The sequence below is a fragment of the Lampris incognitus genome, chromosome 6 (assembly GCF_029633865.1).
Source record: "Lampris incognitus isolate fLamInc1 chromosome 6, fLamInc1.hap2, whole genome shotgun sequence".
Lineage (NCBI taxonomy): Eukaryota > Metazoa > Chordata > Actinopteri > Lampriformes > Lampridae > Lampris > Lampris incognitus.
The window spans coordinates 23639332-23660323 of record NC_079216.1 but is presented as its reverse complement, the minus strand read 5'-3'; the positions used below and the strand labels follow the sequence as shown (position 1 = coordinate 23660323).

The 20992-nt window shown below is 44.8% G+C and overlaps 1 protein-coding gene across 1 annotated transcript in view; it reads left to right on the top strand.

The window, feature by feature from the left end:
• tcp11l1 (t-complex 11, testis-specific-like 1) overlaps nt 1-20530 on the top strand; it is a 34475-nt gene extending 13945 nt beyond the window's left edge. Inside the window, exons 6-10 of the mRNA XM_056281701.1 lie at nt 2997-3133; nt 3568-3743; nt 12211-12392; nt 15062-15234; nt 15483-20530. Coding sequence (XP_056137676.1) covers nt 2997-3133; nt 3568-3743; nt 12211-12392; nt 15062-15234; nt 15483-15706 — 892 coding nt within the window. The 3' untranslated portion in view covers nt 15707-20530. The remainder of the gene's footprint in view (nt 1-2996; nt 3134-3567; nt 3744-12210; nt 12393-15061; nt 15235-15482) is intronic.
• The last annotated feature ends 462 nt before the right edge of the window (nt 20531-20992 follow it).

The window sequence follows — 20992 nt, the reverse complement described above, 5'->3', positions numbered from 1 at the left end:
TGGAGGTTTGACTCGGGCTAAGTAGACGACCATTTTACTGACTGACTGACTGTAGGACCGTGACTAAGACTAATGTTTTCAGAAGTGAGGACGGGAGGGAAAGTTGTTCGGTAGCCATTTTTGGTGTGCAAATAAAAAGAGCACTCCTGGGGTCATGCGGTGTATGGGACATGGGAGTTGCCATTAAAAACAAATCTCGACTCCTTCTTCCACGCCAGCTTGTGACATTGGTGTCAGAGTGGGATTTCAACGACGAACAGAGAGGGAGATCCAGAGAATGGAGTGGGACATTGAGCACTTTGAAAACCTGGTGTGGCAAAAGACGGAACCCCCCAGAGATAGAACTTTTCCAGCTCACCCTGATGGCTGCAGTTCACCGCGGCCCCACTGTCCCCTAGAGGCCAGTAGGGTCAGTATCAATCAATGGGTTAATGCTGCCCTCATGTTTGGGCGGGAGCTCCAGACACCGGTGGACTTGGTGTTCAGGGCCCCGCCCGAGCCTGAGATTGCCAGGATAAAAGAAATGGACTACCTCTAAAGACCGAGGGATTGGCTACAGGTGGTCCACGACTACACCCACTGGGCCCAGGCCAACTCCAGAGTACGACAGTAGAGGGCCTATGACACACAGTGCCTTGGGCAGGCCTTCGTGTGAGGGGACAAGGGTATGGGTGTATTGTCCCATAGCAAGAAGGGGAATTTCTCCCAAGCTTCGCAGCTACTGGAAGGGACTGGCGAGGTTGTGGGCCAGCTGTCTGAGGTGGTGTACCAGGTGGCATGCCTAGCCAGAGGAGCATGGTGGTGCTGCACCAGGACAGACTCTCCCCATACCGCCCCCTTGCTCCACTTGTTATTGGAGAGGGGGGCACCCCATGCACCGATCAGTGTGACTCTCCCCCAGTTGCGCTTCCTGTGAGCCCCAGGCAGCCTGTGTGCCAGCGACAGCACCCTGGACATTTGAGGGACTATGTATTGGCTGATGGGGTCATTGAGGACAACTGACCCCTCAAGTGGGGGCTATATAGCGACCAGAGAGGGCGGTCGTTCTGACTGTCAGCAGTTCTGTGCTGGGGGAGCACAAGGGATTCTGGGACTGTTAACGTTCATGTTCAAATTGGTGTTTTAGTGATGTTACGTTCATGTTTTGGTTATTGTGGTTGTGTTGTTTGTTTAGGGGTTCGGCTCGGACCAAGTAAATTACCATTTTACTGACTGACTAACTAGGTCTGTTACTAAGACTAATGTTTCCAGAAGTGACCCGGGGAGGGAAACTGTTCTTCGGTAGCCATTTTTGTTGTGCAAATAAAAAGAGCACTCCTGGGGTGGGTTGTGCGGTGTATGGGGCACGGGAGTTGCCATTAAAAAGAGATCTCTGCCTCTCAACTCCTTCTCCCACACCAGCTCGTGACATTGGTGTCAGAAGTGGGATTTCCCTGAAGAATGGAGGGAGAGATCCAGAGACTGGAGTGGGACATTGAGCAGACCCATTGGCGCTTTGAAAACCTAGTGTGGCAAAATTTGGAGCCCCCCAGAGATGGAAGTTTTCCAGCCCACCCTGATGGCAACAGTACCCCGTGGCCCCACTGCCCCCTAGAGGCCAAGAAGGCCAATATAGGGGTATGCCTGCTGCCCTCATGTTTGGGTGGGAACTCTGGACGCTGGTGGACTTCGTGTTAGGGGCCCTGCCCGAGCCTGAGATTGCCGGGCTAAAAGAAATGGACTACCTCTGAAGACTGAGGGATCGCCTGCAGGTGGTCCACAACTACACCTGCCGGGCCCAGGCCAACTTCGGAGTCAGAAGAGGGCCTTGTAACACATGGTGCCTTGGGCAGGCCTTTGTGAGAGGGGACAAGGTTATGGGTGTATTGTCCTGTTCCCAAGAAGGGGATTTCTCCCAAGCTTCGCAGCCACTGGCAGGGGCCCGACGAGGTCGTGGGCCAGCTGTCTGAGGTGGTGTACCAGGCACACATGCCTGGACGGAGGAATATGGTAGTGCTGCACCAGGACAGCCTCTCCCCATACCACCCCCTTGTTCCACCTGTTGTTGGAGAGGGGGGCATCCCATGCGCCAATCAGTGGGACTCTCCCCCAGTTGTGCTTCCTGTGAGCCCCAGGTGGCCTGTTTGCCAGCGACAGCACCCTGGACATTTGAGGGACTATGTATTAGGTGATGGGGTCATTGAGGACAACTGACCCCTCAAGTGGGGGCTATGTAGCGACCAGAGAGGTCAGTCACTCTGACTGTCGGCAGTTCTGTGCTGAGGGAGCGCAAGGGATTCCGGGACTGTTAACGTTCATGTTCAAATTGGTGCTTAAGTGATGTTGCATTCATGTTTTGGTTATTGTGGTTGTGTTGTTTATTTGGGGTTTCGACTTGGACCGAGTAGATGACCATTTTATTGACTGACTAACTAGGTCTGTTACTAAGACTAATGTTTCCAGACGTGACCTGGGGGGGGGCGTTTTTCGATAGCCGTTTTTGGTGGGCAAATAAAAAGAGCACTCCCGGGGTCATGCGGTGTATGGGATATGGGAGCTGCCAAGAGATCTCTGCCTCTCGACTCCTTCTTCCACGCCAGCTCACCACAATATCAAACCAAAGCAAATTTTAAAAAAATATTCCCTCAGATATTCAGACCTCCTTACCATTAATTTAGATCACAAAATAGTGTATCACGATAAGGCAATATCTGAAATTCATTCGGATGCAATTCCATTGAAAGACAATCTACAATAATATTGAAATATTGCCCAGCCCTATTGTCAAGTTTAGCGTCTGAGGGTAATGCCACCATTCTACAGTAAGCTGCAAATACTGGTTTTGCTGAGACAGAAACACTTATTGTTGGATGTGCTACAATATGGTTTTGATTTTATCTATTCTAATCATTTTTACATCATATTTTGGAGCCTTGCTATTAGTCTGTCTCTTTTTTCCTTCCTACAGTTCTCCTTTCTGTCTCTATATTTTTTCTCTTCTCTTCTTCCTCGCTTAGAGCGATATTCTCTGTTTTGGATTTGATGAAGATGGACATGGCAAACTTTGCCTTAAGCAGCATCAGGCCCTATCTCTTGCAGCAGTCAGCTGAATATGAAAGGAACAAGTTCCAGGAATTCCTGGACAAACAGCCCAGTAAGAGACCTGGCATCCATTGAATAAATCAAATTATGCATTGGCCAGCTTACATTAAAATAGTTGAAATGTGTCTACCTTCTTATCTGAATAACATTTTATGTACACTGTTGCTACTTTCCTTTCTAATTAACCAAAGGCATAATTATTTAGGCTTAGATATAACCCCAGTCTTCTGCTGGATTGGTAAAAGTAATTGAAAATATAAAATTTTTAAAAAATTTGCTCTGTTGACTCATGCAGGTGTCTCATTGACCTACTTGACAAGTGCAGCTTAAGTGTTCAAAACTTAGTAATGCAGAACATGTTTGCATGTATGTTTGTTGTATGGATGCATGTATGGCTGCACTGTTCTGGGACTTGGAATTCAGAAATTCAGGCTTCTCTTTGCACAGTAATTACAGAAAGGATCATAAGATCCTCTATTTTTTCAGATGTGTTGGACTACACTGAAAAATGGCTTCAGGACACATTGGACTGCTTAAGAGAAGGTGGAGCAGATGACTCTGGAGCAGCCTCATGTCCTTCTTCCTTGGTTCCACTGAACATCCATAATCATGCCTACTTGCGCCTCCTGAAGTGGCACCATGCCTCAGACCCCTTCCCAGAGGTATGTAACCTGTAATTCTAAAGCCGTTCACTCACTCCCTAGGTCTCTAGCTGTTTCCAGCCTCTGCCTTTGTGAGAGTTGGCTTCGTGAGATCGATAACTGCTATTTATTCTCTTACTATAGCTTCTCTATATTATGTCCTAACCTCTTCATTTGATCTACTGATTTAGCTATTTTCTGTGCTTAGTGCACTTATTGCTAGATTCTCTGGTTTTCTTTCTCAAATGACTCTTGTGTTAGTGGGCAGCCTCTCGTTCTCTAATTTGTTACTAGCTTCGAGCTTAGCCCAGCTTAGCAGTTAGCTCTATTGCATTTGCACTCAAAGCAGCCTCATTAAAACGATGGTGTGTGGTGACTGTACTGCAGTTATAGATAGTTTGTCTCTACTGGAGCGACGTGTCCGTGAATTAAAGTAGCTTCTTTCGGCTAGGATTAGACATGACGGGCACTCCAGATAGGCCTTAGCCCTGGGCCTGACAGCAGACCTGCTATTGTTAGCACTAGCTCAGCCTTGTCAGCAGATGCAGCGGAGTTTGTCTCTGTTTACTGGTAGTCCTATCAGCCAGCTTGCCTCTCCTGCTCTTGTCGACAGAGTAAAGCAACACACGCTAGTGATAGGAGACTCCATTACCTGCAATATTTGATTAGCTTCCCCATTCTTGGTTCACTGTTTACCCGGGGCCAGAGTCTCCAACATACAGGATAATCTTGAAGTACTGTCATCACAGAGGGAGAATCAGGGAACCCAGTTAAACACCACTACGTTCAGCAACATTGTTATTCATGTCGGCACCAATAATGCTAGGATAAAGCAATCAGAGATCACAAAAGCCAGCCTAGTCAGGATGCTTGAGTTGGCCAGAAAGATGTATCAGTATGGATTGTCTCTGGTCCCTTATCTGTAGGGATTGGTGTGTCGTCAAGATTTTAACAGTCTAGGGCTTCCGTATAGCATAGCGGTCTATTCCATTGCCTACCAACACGGGGATTACGGTTCGAATTCACGTGTTACCTCAGGCTTGGTCGGGCATCCTTACAGACACAATTGGCTGTGTCTGCGGGTGGGAAGCCGAATGTGGGTATGTGTCCTGGTCGTTGCACTGGCGCCTCCTCTGGTCAGTCGGGGTGCCTGTTCAGGGTGGAGGCGGAACTGGGGGAATAGTGTGATCCTTCCACACGCTACATCCCCCTGGTGAAACTCCTCACTGTCAGGTGAAAAGAAGCAGCTGGCGACTCCACATGTATCACAGGAGGCATGTGGTAGTCTGTGGCCCTCCCCAGATCGGCAGAAGAGGTGGAGCAATGACCGGGAAAGCTTGGAAGAGTGGTGTAATTAGACGGGTACAATTGGGGAGGAAAAGCCAAAGGAAAAGAAAAAAGTACTACTACTCTTATGGATACTGCCTATTGATCCAATATTTTAACGAGGCTCTTATCGATTCTTTTTGTTAATTTTTGAAGGAAAAAAAAAGGAAACCAATTAAGAACAGAATCCACATTTCTTTATTTTCTTATGTCTGGACAGAGAATTACTTTTAAGCATTGATCCATGTTTGTATAATTTACTTAACTCCCTGTGGACTCTAGGCTGCTAGCATACATAACACACCTGAGGTGGATAGGGCAATGAGAGATGACCTATGAGCTAGGCAGTCGAAAACTGTGTATTTTTTCACCTGTACTTGATGCACTTTCACCATAGAGGTTTCGAAAGACTGCTGGTTTTTCTGCCCTTACATGCAAAAGACTTGTTGCTTTTGTGGCAACGAGCATTGTCAGCAGTAACTCCAGTGAAGCATAAGTATAGATGTATCAGTATTGATTAATTGGCTGTGGTCCCTTACCCGTGAGGGGTAATGATGAGATGCACAGTATGTCTGTGAATGTTCTCATTCATCCAGGTCATGTTTATCCAAAGGAGTTGAATCAAGTCAGTTGCACTTGATTCAACTCCTTTCGATAGATGTTTAGTAGGTTCACCTGAATGAACCGCTGACTGGCCTTTTACTGAAATGAGCAGGAATTTGGCTTTGTTGATAACTGGCTTTCTTTCTGGAGCCGCCCTTACCTGCTGTAAATGGACTGCAATCACCCTACTGAGGACAGCACTGCTCTTTTGTTTAGCAATATATATAGCTGTCTACATTTAGTTTGACACTTAGGGTCTTATCATTCAGCAGGTTGCAGGTGATTAGAGATCCTGCTACGTTTAAACCTAATGCATACGTGGAGTCCACTAGTTGATTTAATTTTTGTCAAGGAATTTCTCATAGTATAGATTGACAGCTTGGTGTGTGTATATATATCTATATCTATGTATAATTGATTCAAAGATACATCATCGAAAAAAATATATATTTATGGTGGGTTTTTTTTCGGAAACCGTCACTGGTGTTGATGAAAGTGCTCAACAAATGAGGAGCGGATATATATAGATAGATATACACTCACTGGCCACTTTATTAGGTACACCTTGCTAGTACTGGGTTGGACCCCCTTTTGCCTTCAGAACTGCCTTAATCCTTCGTGGCATAGATTCAACAAGGTACTGGAAACATTCCTCAGAGAGTTTGGTCCATATTGACATGATAGCATCACGCAGTTGCTGCAGATTTGTCGGCTGCACATCCATGATACGAATCTCCCGGTCCACCACATCCCAAAGGTGCTCTATTGGATTGAGATCTGGTGACTGTGGAGGCCATTTGAGTACAGTGAACTCATTGTCATGTTCAAGAAACCAGTCTGAGATGATTCGAGCTTTATGACATGGCGCGTTATCCTGCTGGAAGTAGCCATCAGAAGATAAGAACACTGTGGTCATAAAGGGATGGACATGGTCAGCAACAATACTCAGGTAGGCTGTGGCGTTGACACGATGCTCAATTGGTACTAAGGGGCCCAAAGTGTGCCAAGAAAATATCCCCCACACCATTACACCACTACCACCAGCCTGAACCGTTGATACAAGGCAGGATGGATCCATGCTTTCATGTTGTTGACGCCAAATTCTGACCCTACCATCCGAATGTCGCAGCAGAAATCGAGACTCATCAGACCAGGCAACGTTTTTCCAATCTTCTATTGTCCAATTTTGGTGAGCCTGTGCAAATTGTAGCCTCAGTTTCCTGTTCTTAGCCGACAGGAGTGGCACCGGGTGTGGTCTTCTGCCGCTGTAGCCCATCTGCCTCAAGGTTCGACATGTTGTGCGTTCAGAGATGCTCTTCTGCATACCTCGGTTGTAATGAGTGGTTATTTGAGTTACTGTTGCCTTTCTATCAGCTCGAACCAGTCTGGCCATTCTCCTCTGACCTCTGGCATCAACAAGGCATTTTCGCCCACAGAACTGCCGCTCACTGGATATTTTCTCTTTTTCGGACCATTCTCTATAAACCCTAGAGATGGTTGTGCGTGAAAATCCCAGTAGTTCAGCAGTTTCTGAAATACTCAGACCAGCCCGTCTGGCACAAACAACCATGCCACGTTCAAAGTCACTTAAATCACCTTTCTTCCCGATTCAGATGCTCGGTTTGAACTGCAGCAGATCGTCTTGACCATGTCTACATGCCTAAATGCATTGAGTTGCTGCCATGTGATTGGCTGATTAGAAATTTGCGTTAACGAGCAGTTGGACAGGTGTGCCTAATAAAGTGGCCGGTGAGTGTATGTGTATGCCAGCAGCAGTGCCAACATGTACCCTGGCTCTCTGCCAAATGATGGAAGCTAAGCAGGTGTGGGCTTGGCTAACACTTGGATGGCAGACCTCCCGGGAAAAACTGAGTTGCTGCTGGAAGTGGTGTTGGTGGGCCAATAGGGGCAATCGTCCCTCTGGTCCTAATAAAAAACAACAACATGTCAAATTCCAATGCCCCAGTGTAGTGATGGGGACACTGTGCTGTAGGAAATTCTGTCCTTCGGATGAGATGTTAAACCGAGGTCCTGACTCACTGGTCATTAAAGATCCCATGACACTTATTGCAAAGATTAGTCAAGTTTATTTATATAGCACATTTAAAACAACCACAGTTGAACCAAAGTGCTGCACAAGCTTAAAATACAATATAAAATAAGTAACACATATGAATATAAAAATACATGTAGAAGTAAAATAAAGGAATTAAAATGTAAACAATAAAACACAAGAGTAAAAGATTAGGGGGTTCCCTGGTGTCCTGGCAAAATTCTCAAACCCGGCTCTCTCCATCTGGCCACCTAATCATCCCCCCATGTAATTGGCTCAGTGATTCCTCCCTCTCCATCTCAAGCTGATGTGTGGTGAGCGTTCTGGCGCAAAATGGCTGCTGTGTATCAACCAGGTGGGTGCTACACATTGGTGGTGGTTGAAGTGATTTATCCCCTTCAACGTGGACCACTTAGGGTGTCTAGAAAATTGCTATATTTTCATTAGTATTATTATAACATCGAGAACGTCTCCCTACCCTGTTGTATTGCTCCCAAACTCGCTTCTGCTAAATGTGTGAATCACAATAATCTAATCATTCCTACCACTGGTGGTGGTGAAGTGTGTAAAAAAGTATCTAATAAACTACAGAATCAAACATCTGTTATCAAAAATGTGACCACATATTGTCCAAAGCATAGGTCATCAAAATTGTCAATAACACAAGGTGTCTAATTCCAATTAATATTTCACCTATTGGTAGCTCTGAAGTTATCCCTGGTATTGATCACTTCCACAAGATGCTTAAATTTGGTTTAATAAATATCAGCTCAGAAGGCTTTGGTAGACAGCAGTCTACCAAAGCCTTACTGATAAATGATCTGATTCTTGAATATAGTTTCGATAAGATTGGGTTATGTGAAATCATGGCTGAAATCAAATATTTTCCTTCCCTTAAATTAAGCTTCCCCACCCGACTATACTTATGCCCTTGTAGCTCGGGCAAATAAACAAGTTGTTGCCTTAATACATAAGTCTATTTTCAATTTAATGTTTACATTTAATTCTAAATTACAGTCTTTTGAAGCTCTTATTCTAAGTCCATCTCCCTCAGCCATGAATGGACTCAGCTCAGTCCAGATTGTGATACTCTATCAACCTCCTGGCTTGAAGAATTTTAGAGACTTTGTCTCAGGTCTTGTTACTCATACTGATGAGATTCTAACTTATGGTGATTTCAATATTCATCTGAATAAGGCTACTGATTCTCTAAGTAAAGCCTTTCTGGCGCTTGTTGATACATTTGGGTTCGCTCAGTTTCTTCAAGAGTTGACTCAGTGCATTGGCAACACCCATGATTTGGTTTTATCTAAAGGGATAGCTGTTTCTGATCGGAATGTCTTGCCAACCACATCTGCTATGTCAGTTTCTCATCAAATATGAAGCATTATTGGCCTGTCGTCTTAATGTCGGCATAGATGTAATTGCTACTTGCCACTTTGGTCTGTCCAATGTAGCTGCATTTGGCCAGCAGCTGCCTGCAGTCTTGTTTCCTTTCACTGTAGAGACTCAGTCTGTTGAAAATTTCACTAGTGACTTAAATGTAGCCCTCTCTAGTCTCCTTGATTCAGTTGCACCTCTCACTAACAGAGCTAGGTGACTAAAGAGGCCAACACCCTGGCTTAACGACGAGATGTGCTGTTAAGTGAGCCTGCAGGAGATTGGAACATAAATGGTGAAAATCAAAATTGGAAGTTTTTTTTACCCATCTTGGCACGAGTGTTTATTTGAAATACAAGCACGCTTTATATGCTGCAAAAGCAGCGTATCTCTCATGCTTAATCAATATCAATAACCATAACCCTATATTTTTGTTTTTGACACTGTATCCAAGTTTACTAAAAAGCAACCATCTATTAGCTGCTCACAATTCGCAGCCCATGAGTTTCTAGACTTTTTCTGCAAGAATGTTAATGAGATCATAAACAAAATTAGTTCGTCAACTCCAGCAACTGCAGATCCTGTCTTACCAAATTCATATCTATATACAATGATTAACTGATTGTCCCTGTTATTACAGCTTTTGAGACTATCTCTCTTGATACTTTGATTAAGCTCATGTCAGCTTCTAAACCAACTACTTGCCTACTGGACCCTTTACCAGCAAAACTTTTTAAAGACATCTGGACTTTCCTGGGACCTACTACAATGCTAGACATAGTTAATTTATCATTTATTACTGGCACTGTTCCCAGCAGTTTGATACAACTGTGATTAAACCTCTACTTAAAAAAAAGCACCTTGAGTTGTGTATCAACAACTTTCGACCCATATAGAAGAAAACAACTATATGAACCTTTTCAGGCAGCTTTCAGGGCTTGTCATTCCACTGAAACTGCTCTGACCAGAGTGGTGAAGAATCTCCTACCAGCCATTGACTCTGATTCCACTTCTGTGCTTTTACTACTGGACCTCAGTGCAGCCTTTGACACCATTGATCACTGTATACTATTAGACAGAATACATTTTCATTTTGGTGTCTCTTGCTTAGCTCTCTCTTGGCTTAAGTCCTACTTATCTGGAATAACACATTGTTTCTGCTATAATAATATTCCATCAAAATTCTCTGATGTTAAATGTGGCGTACCTCATGGCTCAGTTCTTGGCCCTCTACTTTTCTCTCTGTATAGTTCGACTCTTGGCCAAATACGCAGTTATGGAATAAATTTCCATTGCTATTTCGATGATACTCATCTGTATGTGCCTATAAGAGTTGATGATCATTCTCAAAATGACTAATTTAGAGGCCTGCTTGGCTGCGGTGAGAAATTGGGTGTCTCTAAATTTCCTGCTTCTAAATTCATTTAAAACTAAGATGCTGGTCGTTGGCCCTGTTAGACACCGACATCAATTTGACAACTTTGTGATTTCACAAAGTGTGGCAGCCAAAAATCTTGGTGTTGCATTTGATCCCAGCCTTTCCTTTGATAAGCACATGAAAGAAATTATCAAAACTGCCTTTTTTCACTACGTAATATAGCTAAAATTTGGTCTTTCATGTCCATAGGTGACGCAGAGATACTATTACATACATTTGTTTCATCCAGATTTGATTATTATAATGTTCTGTTTTCAGGTCTGCCACACGCTAGTACTAAAAGTCTTCAGATGGTACAAAATGCTGTAGCTAGAATCCTAACTAAAGCTAGAAAATTTGACCATACTATACCAATTCTTGACTCTCTTCATTGGCTTCCTATCCATGTTAGATCAGACTTCAAGGTGCTTCTGCTGACTTATAAAATCCTAAATGGGCTTGCCCCTATCACGCCTGTCTGATCTCCTTAAACTGTACATTCCATCTCAAGCTCTCTGCTCTCAAAATACAGGGCTCCTGTGTGTACCCAAAGTTAAAAAGATGTCAGCCGGTGGCAGGGCCTTTTCCTATTGAGCCTCGTTCTTGCAGAATAACCTGCCTGCTGCCGTCAAGACAATCAGAGTCTGTTGAGTCCTTTGAATCCAAACTTAAAACTCATCTTTTTGCCTTACCCTACAGTTAGTTGCCTTTAAGTTGAGTGCTTCACAACCTGTACTGCATGGGGGGTGGGTCTCTGTCTCAATTAATTTATCAAGCACTGTTCTGCCGACGAGATTTTAGAGTTGAGATTGTTGACTAATGCAAACTGTTCTCTTCTGTCACATGTGTTTTTTCTCTCTCTGAATGATATCTTCTCCTTTCTCTTCTGTGTATGTGAATGGTGTGATGTGAGTCTCCCTTAGGTGTATGTGCAGTTTGTCTTCCTCCCAGGTTTCCATGGTGTTGATGGTTGCCACCTGGACACTGCTTGGAATCCTCCTCATCACATTTTCTTTTTATATATCTTATAAATCCATAGAATTTTTATATTCTGTTTCAGTGTTTCAATATATCCTTCTCTCACTCAGACGTGTGACTGTTTGTTTTGTTTTTCTGTCTCTTCTCCCGTGTATGTGATGGTGTGATGTGAGTCTCTCATGTGCATGTTTAGTATGTCCTCCTGTCAGGTCTACATGATGATGGTGGTCGCGTGGCTCAGGCCCTGGGCTATTCCGGTGGCATCCGGACACTTCTTGGTTTCCTCCTCATCATATTCTTCATATATTTTATAATTTCATCATAATTCTGTTATCCTCTTTCAATGTTGTATTCTGTAAATTGTGTGAACACAACATCCATTGCACATCTGTACATCTTGGGAGAGAGATCCCTCCTCTGTTGCTCTCCCTCTCTTCTGTTAAATTTTTTTTAGGGAGTATTTACTTGTCAGATGTGAGGGTCTAAAGACAGGATGTTGTAATGCTATATGACCCACTGAGGCAAATTTGTAATTTGTGATAATGGGCTATGCAAATAAAAATTGACTTGACTCCCTCACAGTCTATCTTCTTATGCCCCTTTTCAGTTATTCTTATTGCTATCATCTGTCGAACCAGCACTGCCATCACACATACATTTCAACCCATTTACATAAACAAATGCATATAAACCCACATACAAACTGCTTCCTTTTCTCCTCCCCTCTCTAGACAGTGGTGATGGACCAGGTTCGGTTCCAGGAGATGCAGCAGGAGGCTGAGCAGCTGGTGATTCTATCCAGTGTGCTCCTTATTGTCTATACCACTATGGGGGAGGCCATCTCTGGCCTGCCAGGGCTGATGGAAACACTTAAGGACACCATCAATGCAATTCTCGCAGACATGCAGACACCGTGGGTAGCATTGCTTTTCGTCACATTTATATAGATACAGCACATGGTATCAACACAGTTTACAGAACAACAAGCTCTTGTTTTTGCATTGATATGGCTTGCAATCTGTTTTGAAATCCACACACCATCAGAGCTATAATGCCCAACATGAAAACATAGGGCGAAATCTAGACATATGCATATAGATTAATATTTACCATAAAAACATGTACGTATAATTGGATTACAGTTGCATCAGGAAGGGCATCCGGTGTAAAACCTTTGCCAAACCAAATATGCAGATCATAAATCAGATTTCCATACCAGATCAGTCAAGGCCCAGGTTACCAATGACTGCCACCGGTACTGTTGGCCAAGCAGGATGCCGGTGGAAACTATGCTACTGTTGGGCGAAGGAGAAGGAGAGGGGAAAGGCATGTCCAGAGGCAGTGGGAGAGGAGGAAGGGTAGGAGTGTGGAGGGGAGAGTCAGAACTTTGAATCTTGGCACTATGACTGGTAAAGGGAGAGAGCTGGCTGATATGATGGAAAGAAGAAAGGCAGATATACTGTGTGTGCAAGAGACCAGCTGGAAGGGGAGTAAGGCCCGGAGCTCAAAGGTGGGTTCAAACTCTTCTACCATGGTGCAGATGGGAGGAGAAATGGAGTAGGGTTAATTTTGAAGGAAGGGGATGTCAAGAGTGTGTTGGAGGTGAAGAGTGTCAGACAATGATGAGTATGAAGCTAGAAATCGAAGGTGTGATGATGAATACTATCAGCACATATGCCCCAGAAGTTGGGTGTGAGATGGAAGCGAAAGAAGAATTCTGGAGTGTGTTGGATGAAGTGGTGGAGAGTGTATCCAAGGAGGCGAGAGTGGTGATTGGAGCAGACTTCAATGGGCATATTGGTGAAGGGAACAGAGGTAATGAGGAGGTGATGGGCTGGTAGGGTTTCAAGGAGAGGAATGTGGAAGGACAGATGATGGTGGATTTTGCAAAAAGGATGGAGATGGCTGTGGTGAATACATATTTCAAGAAGAGGGAGTAACACAGGGTGATGTATAAGAATGGAGGCAAGTGCACACAGGTGGACTATATCTTATGCAGGATGTGCAATCTGAAAGGGATTTGAGACTGCAAGGTGGTGACAGGAGATTGTAGCCAGGCAGCATTGGATGGTGGTCTGTAGGATGACTTTGGAGACCAAGAAGAGGAAGAGAGTGAAGGCAGAACCAATGATCAAATGGTGGAAGTTGAAGAAGGAAGACTGTTGTGTGGAGTTCAGGTGGAGTTAAGACAGACACTGGGTGGTAGTGAAGATTTGCTGGATGGCTGGGCAACCACTGCAGAAACAGTGAGGGAGACAGCTAGGAAGGTACTTGGTGTGTCATCTGGATAGAGGAAGGAAGACAAGGAGACTTAGTGGTGGAATGAGGAAGCACAGCAAATTATACAGAGAAAGAGGTTGGCAAAGAAGTGGGATAGTCAGAGAGATGAAGAAAGTAGACAGGAGTACAAGGAGATGCAGCCTAAAACAAAGAGAGTGGTGGCAAAGGCAAAGGCCTATGGTGAGTTCTATGAAAGGTTAGACACTGAGGAAGAAGAAAAGGACTTGTACTGATTAGCTAGACAGAGGGGCTGAGCTGAGAAGGATGTGCAGTAGGTTAGGGTGATGAAGGATAGAGATGGAAATGTGTTGACAAGCGAGGAGAGTGTGTTGAGAAGGTGGGAGGAGTATTTTATGTGGAGCTGATGATGAAGAAAATGAGAGAAAGAAGGTTGGATGATGTGGAGATAGTTAATCAGGAAATGTGGTGGATAACAAGAGGAAGTGAGGGCAGCCATGAAGAGGATGAAGAGTGGAAAGGCGGTTGTACCAGATGAAATACCTGTGGAGGCGTGGAGGTGCTTAGGAGAGATGGGAGTGGAGTTTCTAACTAGATTGTTTAACACAATCTTGGAAAGAGAGGGAGGAGATTGGAATGGTGAGTATGCAAGGAGTAGAGGTGACAAAGGCGTATGAATTTTAATTATTGGGGTCAGCTGTTCAAAGTAACGGGGAGTGTGGAAGAGAGGTGAAGAAGAGAGTGCAGGCAGGGTGGTGTGGGTGGAGAAGAGCGTCAGGAGTGATTTGCGACAGAAGGGTGCCAAGCAAGAGTTAAAGGGAAGGTTTACAAGATGGTTGTGAGACCAGCTATGTTTTTTATGGTTCGGAAACGGTGGCACTTACGCAAGGTCAAAAGGCAGAGCTGGAGGTGAAGATGCTAAGGTTTTCATTGAGAGTGATGAAGAAGGACAGGATTAGGAATGAGAATATTAGAGGGACAGCTCAGATTGGATGGTTTGGAGACAAAGCAAGAGAGGCAAGACTGAGAGGTTTGGACATGTGCGGAGGAGAGGTTGGGAGAAGGATGCTGAATATGGAGCTCCCAGATGAAGCAAGAGGAAGGCCAAAGAGGTTTATGGATGTGGCGAGGGAGGATATGCAGGTGGCTGGCGTGACAGAGAAAGATGCAGAGGACAGGAAAAGATGGAAATGGATGATCTGCTTTGGCAACCCCTAACAGGAGCAGCTGAAAGTAGTAGTAGTTAGTACATTTGCAGTTTAGTCATAAGGTTTGAAAATGTAACTTGAAACATGATTAAAACAATAAAACAAAAACTAATCATGTGTTATTGCCTTTCATAAGGTCTTTTAGCGAAGAAGAGACCTTAGCAACCATTGGAGAGAGGTTGTGCGTTGAACTCAGCCAGCGTCTGAACCAGCATGGTTACTCTCCATTTTCCACTGACCGACAGAGCACTTTAAAGGGACAGATCTTGGCCACCGGCCAGCCAGACAACACTGTTCGCAAGCTGATGGGTAAAAACAATAAAAACTGTGACTGGTTGTATTTCAACATCATCTAGAAGAACCTTTTAACACTGTTCTTGCACTTCTTTTCATGCAAGACTTTATCCCAGCTTTTTGTTCAGTGCATGTATTACTCTTTAGTATTTTGAGGTGTCTGTTTTGGCTGAGCACTGATGAAGAACACTTTTGACCTCACGTATATATTTATATCTAATCTCTCCTTCTTTCCCCTTTCTTCTCTCTTCACCCCCTTACAGACTCTCGGATCCAGCGCTACCTACTGGCGTCCCTGGAGTCCACCCATCATAAGACCCCTCCTCCTCACCCAGGGGGGCTGACTCCAGTCAGCAGAGAGCTGACAGAGCTTGCTCGTCGCTTTTGTCGCCTGGTCAACTTCAACAAGCAGGTGTTTTCTCCATTCTATCAAAGGATTCTCCAGAACATACTGACGGCCGTAGAGAGCCGAGGCACGGAGAAATAAACACTGAACTGTGGAGGGGGAGCAGAAAACTGTTTGAGGTTTAAAGGAATACTTTGGAATTTTTTAAAGTCTATCCCAATTTTATACTCACTGCTCACATAGTAGATAGGCTGGTTCACTTTCCCCATCTTCCATCCTTTTCTTCATGCTGAAAATGCAGCTCCAGCACACAATCTAGAGTTTAATGTAGTACATTGGGGACAAATCTGCAATTTTCATTCAGTACAAAGAAGTGCTCCATGGCTCTGCCGAAGCTACCATGATGCTACAGCAGTCTACCATAACAAATGTGAGTGGTTGTTTTAAGGATGTACAGCTTTTTTTTAATTTCTAAATTCCATCTTGGTGTTTGCTTTGCTGTGCCATGGCGGAGAGATTCCCATGGGTAATCATTTGTAAGCTGTGTTGCAGGGAGTTACACAGTAGGAAAACGGCTGTAATAAATGAAAGAAATCCATCCATCCATTATCTGAACCGCTTATCCTGCTCTCAGGGTCGTGGGGATGCTGGAGCCTATTCCAGCAGTCATTGGGCGGCAGGCGGGGAGACACCCTGGACAGGTCGCCAGGCCATCACAGGGCCAACACACATTCACACCTAGGGGCAATTTAGTACGGCCGATTCACCTGACCTACATGTCTTTGGACTGTGGGAGGAAACCGGAGCCCCAGGAGCAAACCCATGCAGACACGGGGAGAACATGCAAACTTCACACAGAGGACGACCCGGGATGACCCACCAAGATTGGACTACCCCGAAGCTTGAACCCAGGACCTTCTTGCTGTGAGGCAACCTCGCTAACCACTGCGCCACCGTGCCACCCTAATAAAAGAAATGACCATCAGAATTCACTATAATGAATGCTGTAGCATCATGTTAGCCTTGGCTAGAGCATTGAGGTTTTTTTTGGCACTGAACAAGGATTGATTGCAGATATGCACCCCATTAATTGCATTGAATTCTACATGGCAAGCTGGAGCTGCAGGTCCAGTATGAATAAACAGACTGTGAAAATGAAATCTATCTATATGCGCTACAAGAGTCTACTACTCTTGGCTGCTCCCGTTAGGGGTCACCACAGCCAATCATCCGTTTCCACCTCTTCCTGTCCATCTTACTCTGCGTCTTCCTCTGTCACGCCAGCCATCTGCATGTCCTCCTTCACCACATCCATAAACCTCTTCTTTGGCCTTCTTCTTTTTCTCTTGCTTGGCAGCTCCATATTCAGCATCCTTCTTCCAATATACCCAGCATCTGTCCTCCTCACATGGCCAAACCATCTCAATCTCGCCTTTCTTACTTTGTCTCCGAACTGTCCAACCTGAGCTGTCCCTCTAATATTCTCGTTCCTACTCCTGTCCTTCGTCACTCCCAGTGAAAATCTTAGCATGTTCAACTCTGCCACCTCCAGCCCTGCCTCCTGTCTTTTCATCAGTGCCACCATCTCCAAAACACAACATAGCTGGTCTCACTACCATCTTGTAAACCTTCTCGGCACGGTGGCCCAGTGATTACCTTCACAGCAAGAAGGTCCTAGGTTCGAACCCCAAGCTGTCCCAGGTCCTTTCTGTGTGGAGTTTGCATGTTCTGCCCATGTCTGCGTGGGTTTCCTCCGGGTGCTCCGGTTTCTTCGCACCATCAAAAGACATGCATGTTAAGGTTAATACTTCTGTCTGTGCCCCTGACCAAGACAATGGGAGAAGAGCTGGAGTTGGTCCCCGGGTGCTGCAGCTGACCACTGCTCCTATACAGAGGATGGGTTAAATGCAGAACACAAATTTCATTGTAACCGAACAACTGTACAATGGCAAAAATAAAGTGGCTTGAAGTGGCTTTTTTTTTTAACTCTTGCTGGTAACCTTCTGTCGCAAATAACTCCTGACACTCTTCTCCACCCACTCGCTTGCACTCTCTTCTTCACCTCTCTTTCTCACTTTGAATAGTTGACCCCAAGTATTTAAACTCATCCATCTTTTTCACCTCTACTCCTTGCATCCTTACCATTCCACTGTCCTCCCTCTCGTTCATGCGTGTGTATTCCATCTTGCTCTTACTGACTTTCATTCTTCTTCTATGCAGTGCATGCCTCCACCTCTCCAGGCTCCCCTCAACCTGCACCCTACTCTCGCTACAGATCACAATGTCATCCGCAAACATCATAGTCCACGGAGACTCCTGCCTGATCTTGTCCGTCAACCTGTCCATCACCATTGCAAACAAGAATAGGCTCAGAGCTAATCCTTGATGTAATTCCACCTCCACCTTGGACCCGTCGTTCCTACCACACACCTCACCACTGTCATACTGCCCTCATACATATCCGGCACCACTCTTACATACTTCTCTGCCACGCCCAACTTCCTCATACAATAGCACACCTCTCTCGGCACCCTTCCTCTGTATACTTTGTTGTACTTCCTCCTTCCACCACCAAGTCTCCTCTTCTTCCTTCCTCTGTCCAGATGACACACCAAGTAGCTTCTTGGCTTAGTGAGGAAGTGGTTGCCCAGCCATCTGGCAACCCTTCGCTACCATGCAGCACCTGTCTTAACTCCTCCCTGAACTCCACACATCAGTCTTCCTTCTTCAACTTCCACTGTTTGATTCTTGGCTCTGCCTTTACTCTCTTCCTCTTCGTTTTTTAAAATTTCCCCCCGTTTTCCCCCCAATTGTATCTGGTGAATTACCCCACTCTTCCGAGCCATCCCAGTCACTGCTCCACCCCCTCTGCTGATTCAGGGAGGGCTGCAGACTACCACATGCCTCCTCCGATACATGTGGAGTCTCCAGCCGCTTCTTTACACCTGACAGTGAGGAGTTTCACCAGGAGGACATAGTCTGTGGGAGGATCACGCTATTCCCCCCAGTTCCCCCTTCCCCCTGAATAGGTGCCCCGACTGGCCAGAGGAGGTGCGAGTGCAGCAACTAGGACACATACCCACATCTGGCTTCCCACCTGCCGGAGGTAACACGGGGATTTGACCCGGCGATCCCTGTGTTGGTAGGCAACGGAATAGACCACTACGCTACCCGGACGCCCACTCTTCCTCTTCCTGATCACCAAAGTCATCCTACAGACCACCATCCGATGCTGCCTAGCTATGTTCTCCCCTGTCACTACCTTGCAGTCTCCAATCCCTTTCAGATCATGCTCCTATATAAGATGTAGTCCACCTGTGTACACTTTCCTCAACTCTTATAGGTCATCCTGTGTTCCTCCCTCTTCTTGAAATATGTCACTACAGCCATTTCCATCCTTTTTGCTAAATCCACAACCATCTGTCCTTCCACATGTCTCTGCTTGACACTGTACATACCCATCACCTCCTCATCACCTCTGTTCCCTTCACCAACATGCCCGTTGAAGTCCGCTCCAGTCACCACTCTCTCCTCCTTGGGAACACTCTCCACCACTTCATCCAACACATTCCAGAATTCTTCTTTCTCTTCCATCTCACACTGAACTCCATCATGCACTGATAACATACATCTTCACACCTTCGTTTTCCAGTTTCATACTCATCACTCTGTCCGACGCTGTAGGCCTCCAAACGCACTGTTGACATACTCTTCCTTCAGAATTACCCCTACCCCACTTCTCCTCCCATCTGCACCATGGTAGAAGAGTTTAAACCCACCTCCGATGCTCTTGGCCTTACTCCACTTCTACCTGGTCTCTTGCGCATACAGTATATCTACCTTCCTTCACTCCATCATATCAGCCAACTCTCTCCCTTTACTGGTCATAGTGCCAACATTCAAAGTTATGACTCCCACCTCCACACTCATACCCTTCCTCTTGTCTCGCTGCCTCTGGACATGCCTTCCCCCTCTCCTTCTCCTTCATCCAACAGTAGCATAGTTTCCACTGGCACCCTCCTAGGCCAACAGTACCGGTGGTGGTCGTTGGTAACCTGGGCCTCGACCAATCCAGTTTGGAAATCTGATTTCTGATCTGCATATTTGATTTGGCAAAGGTTTTATGCTGGATGCCCTTTCTGACTTTCTGACTCCTCATTTATCCGGGCTTGGTACCGGCACTAAGAATGCCCTGGCTTATGTATCCTCAGTGGCTGGGTGTAACAAGAGTGGTGAATTTAAAATAGGGATCGACTTTGAAAATTCCAAACTATTTCTTTTCATAAAGGGCACAGAAATTGGCACTAAAAGCAGGCGCCACCAGATTATGCATCTCAAATTAACATAATTTTAAAAAAAGTGTCTAACACTTGCTACTGCTTACAGTGTTGCTTATTTGATAAACTCTCAGGCCTCAGAATTGCATCCCTAAGATAACTGTTACTGTCACTTTGTGTTTCATAAAATGTAGTGACAATGGTCGCAGATAGCACAGATGTTAAATGTACCGTAAAACACCTTACTGCATGCTGTATCGACCAAAATGGCAATCTTGCAAGTTACTGTATATCACAGAAGAGGAACGTAATTTGTGATCCAGTGAGGAGTTTTGAAGGGTAACTAGAATGTTGTGGACCAACTTGAATTTTTACATTACGTTTATTTATTTATTTTATCAGTGTATGATGATTGTAGTGGTTCATGGTCATTGTAGAATATTAATGTTTTATGAGCACTTTCCCAGTTTGCTTTTGCTAATGACACTGTTAGTGCATATTTCACAGTCATATATCCTCTAAATAACATAAATTGTCACTTAGCTGCAATCTATTTGGCTAACATTTAGTCACTGAACCCTTGTCAAATTATGTCCCACCTGCCCCCATTAACGACATGCATTCATGACTAATTACATCTATTACATCAGTGTTTGTCTTGAACTTCAACTACATGGTCAATAAAGAATTCTTTCCACGCAGCACTTTTGCTTATTTCCAAGTTATGTTAATGCTATGATTACTTCCTGTAACTTTTGTTTGTCTCTCAAGATTTTTTTTCCACGCGGAGGGATTTCACAACAAAGTATTAACAAGGGCATAGTTGTTTTAATTCTGGGGAAAGAGCTCGGAATTGAGATGTTTCAAAGCGCAAAGACAACGCAGAATTCAGATATTTTCAAATTGGAAATTTTCCGATTTAAGACGTCATGTGTTCAGGCTGTTTACTGTGTGCGGGGGGAGGGGAACAAAAAACATGGAGACCCGTGGGAAAACTTTATGCTAAATATTTTAATGACATTTACGTTCTAGATGGATATGTAACAAGTTATTTAGTGAACGTGCGGGTTTTTTTGCTCAATTTTTTCTTGTTGTGACGTCATCGGTTCTCCGGTCCAATGCGTCAGAGCTTTGATATGACACCCGGGAT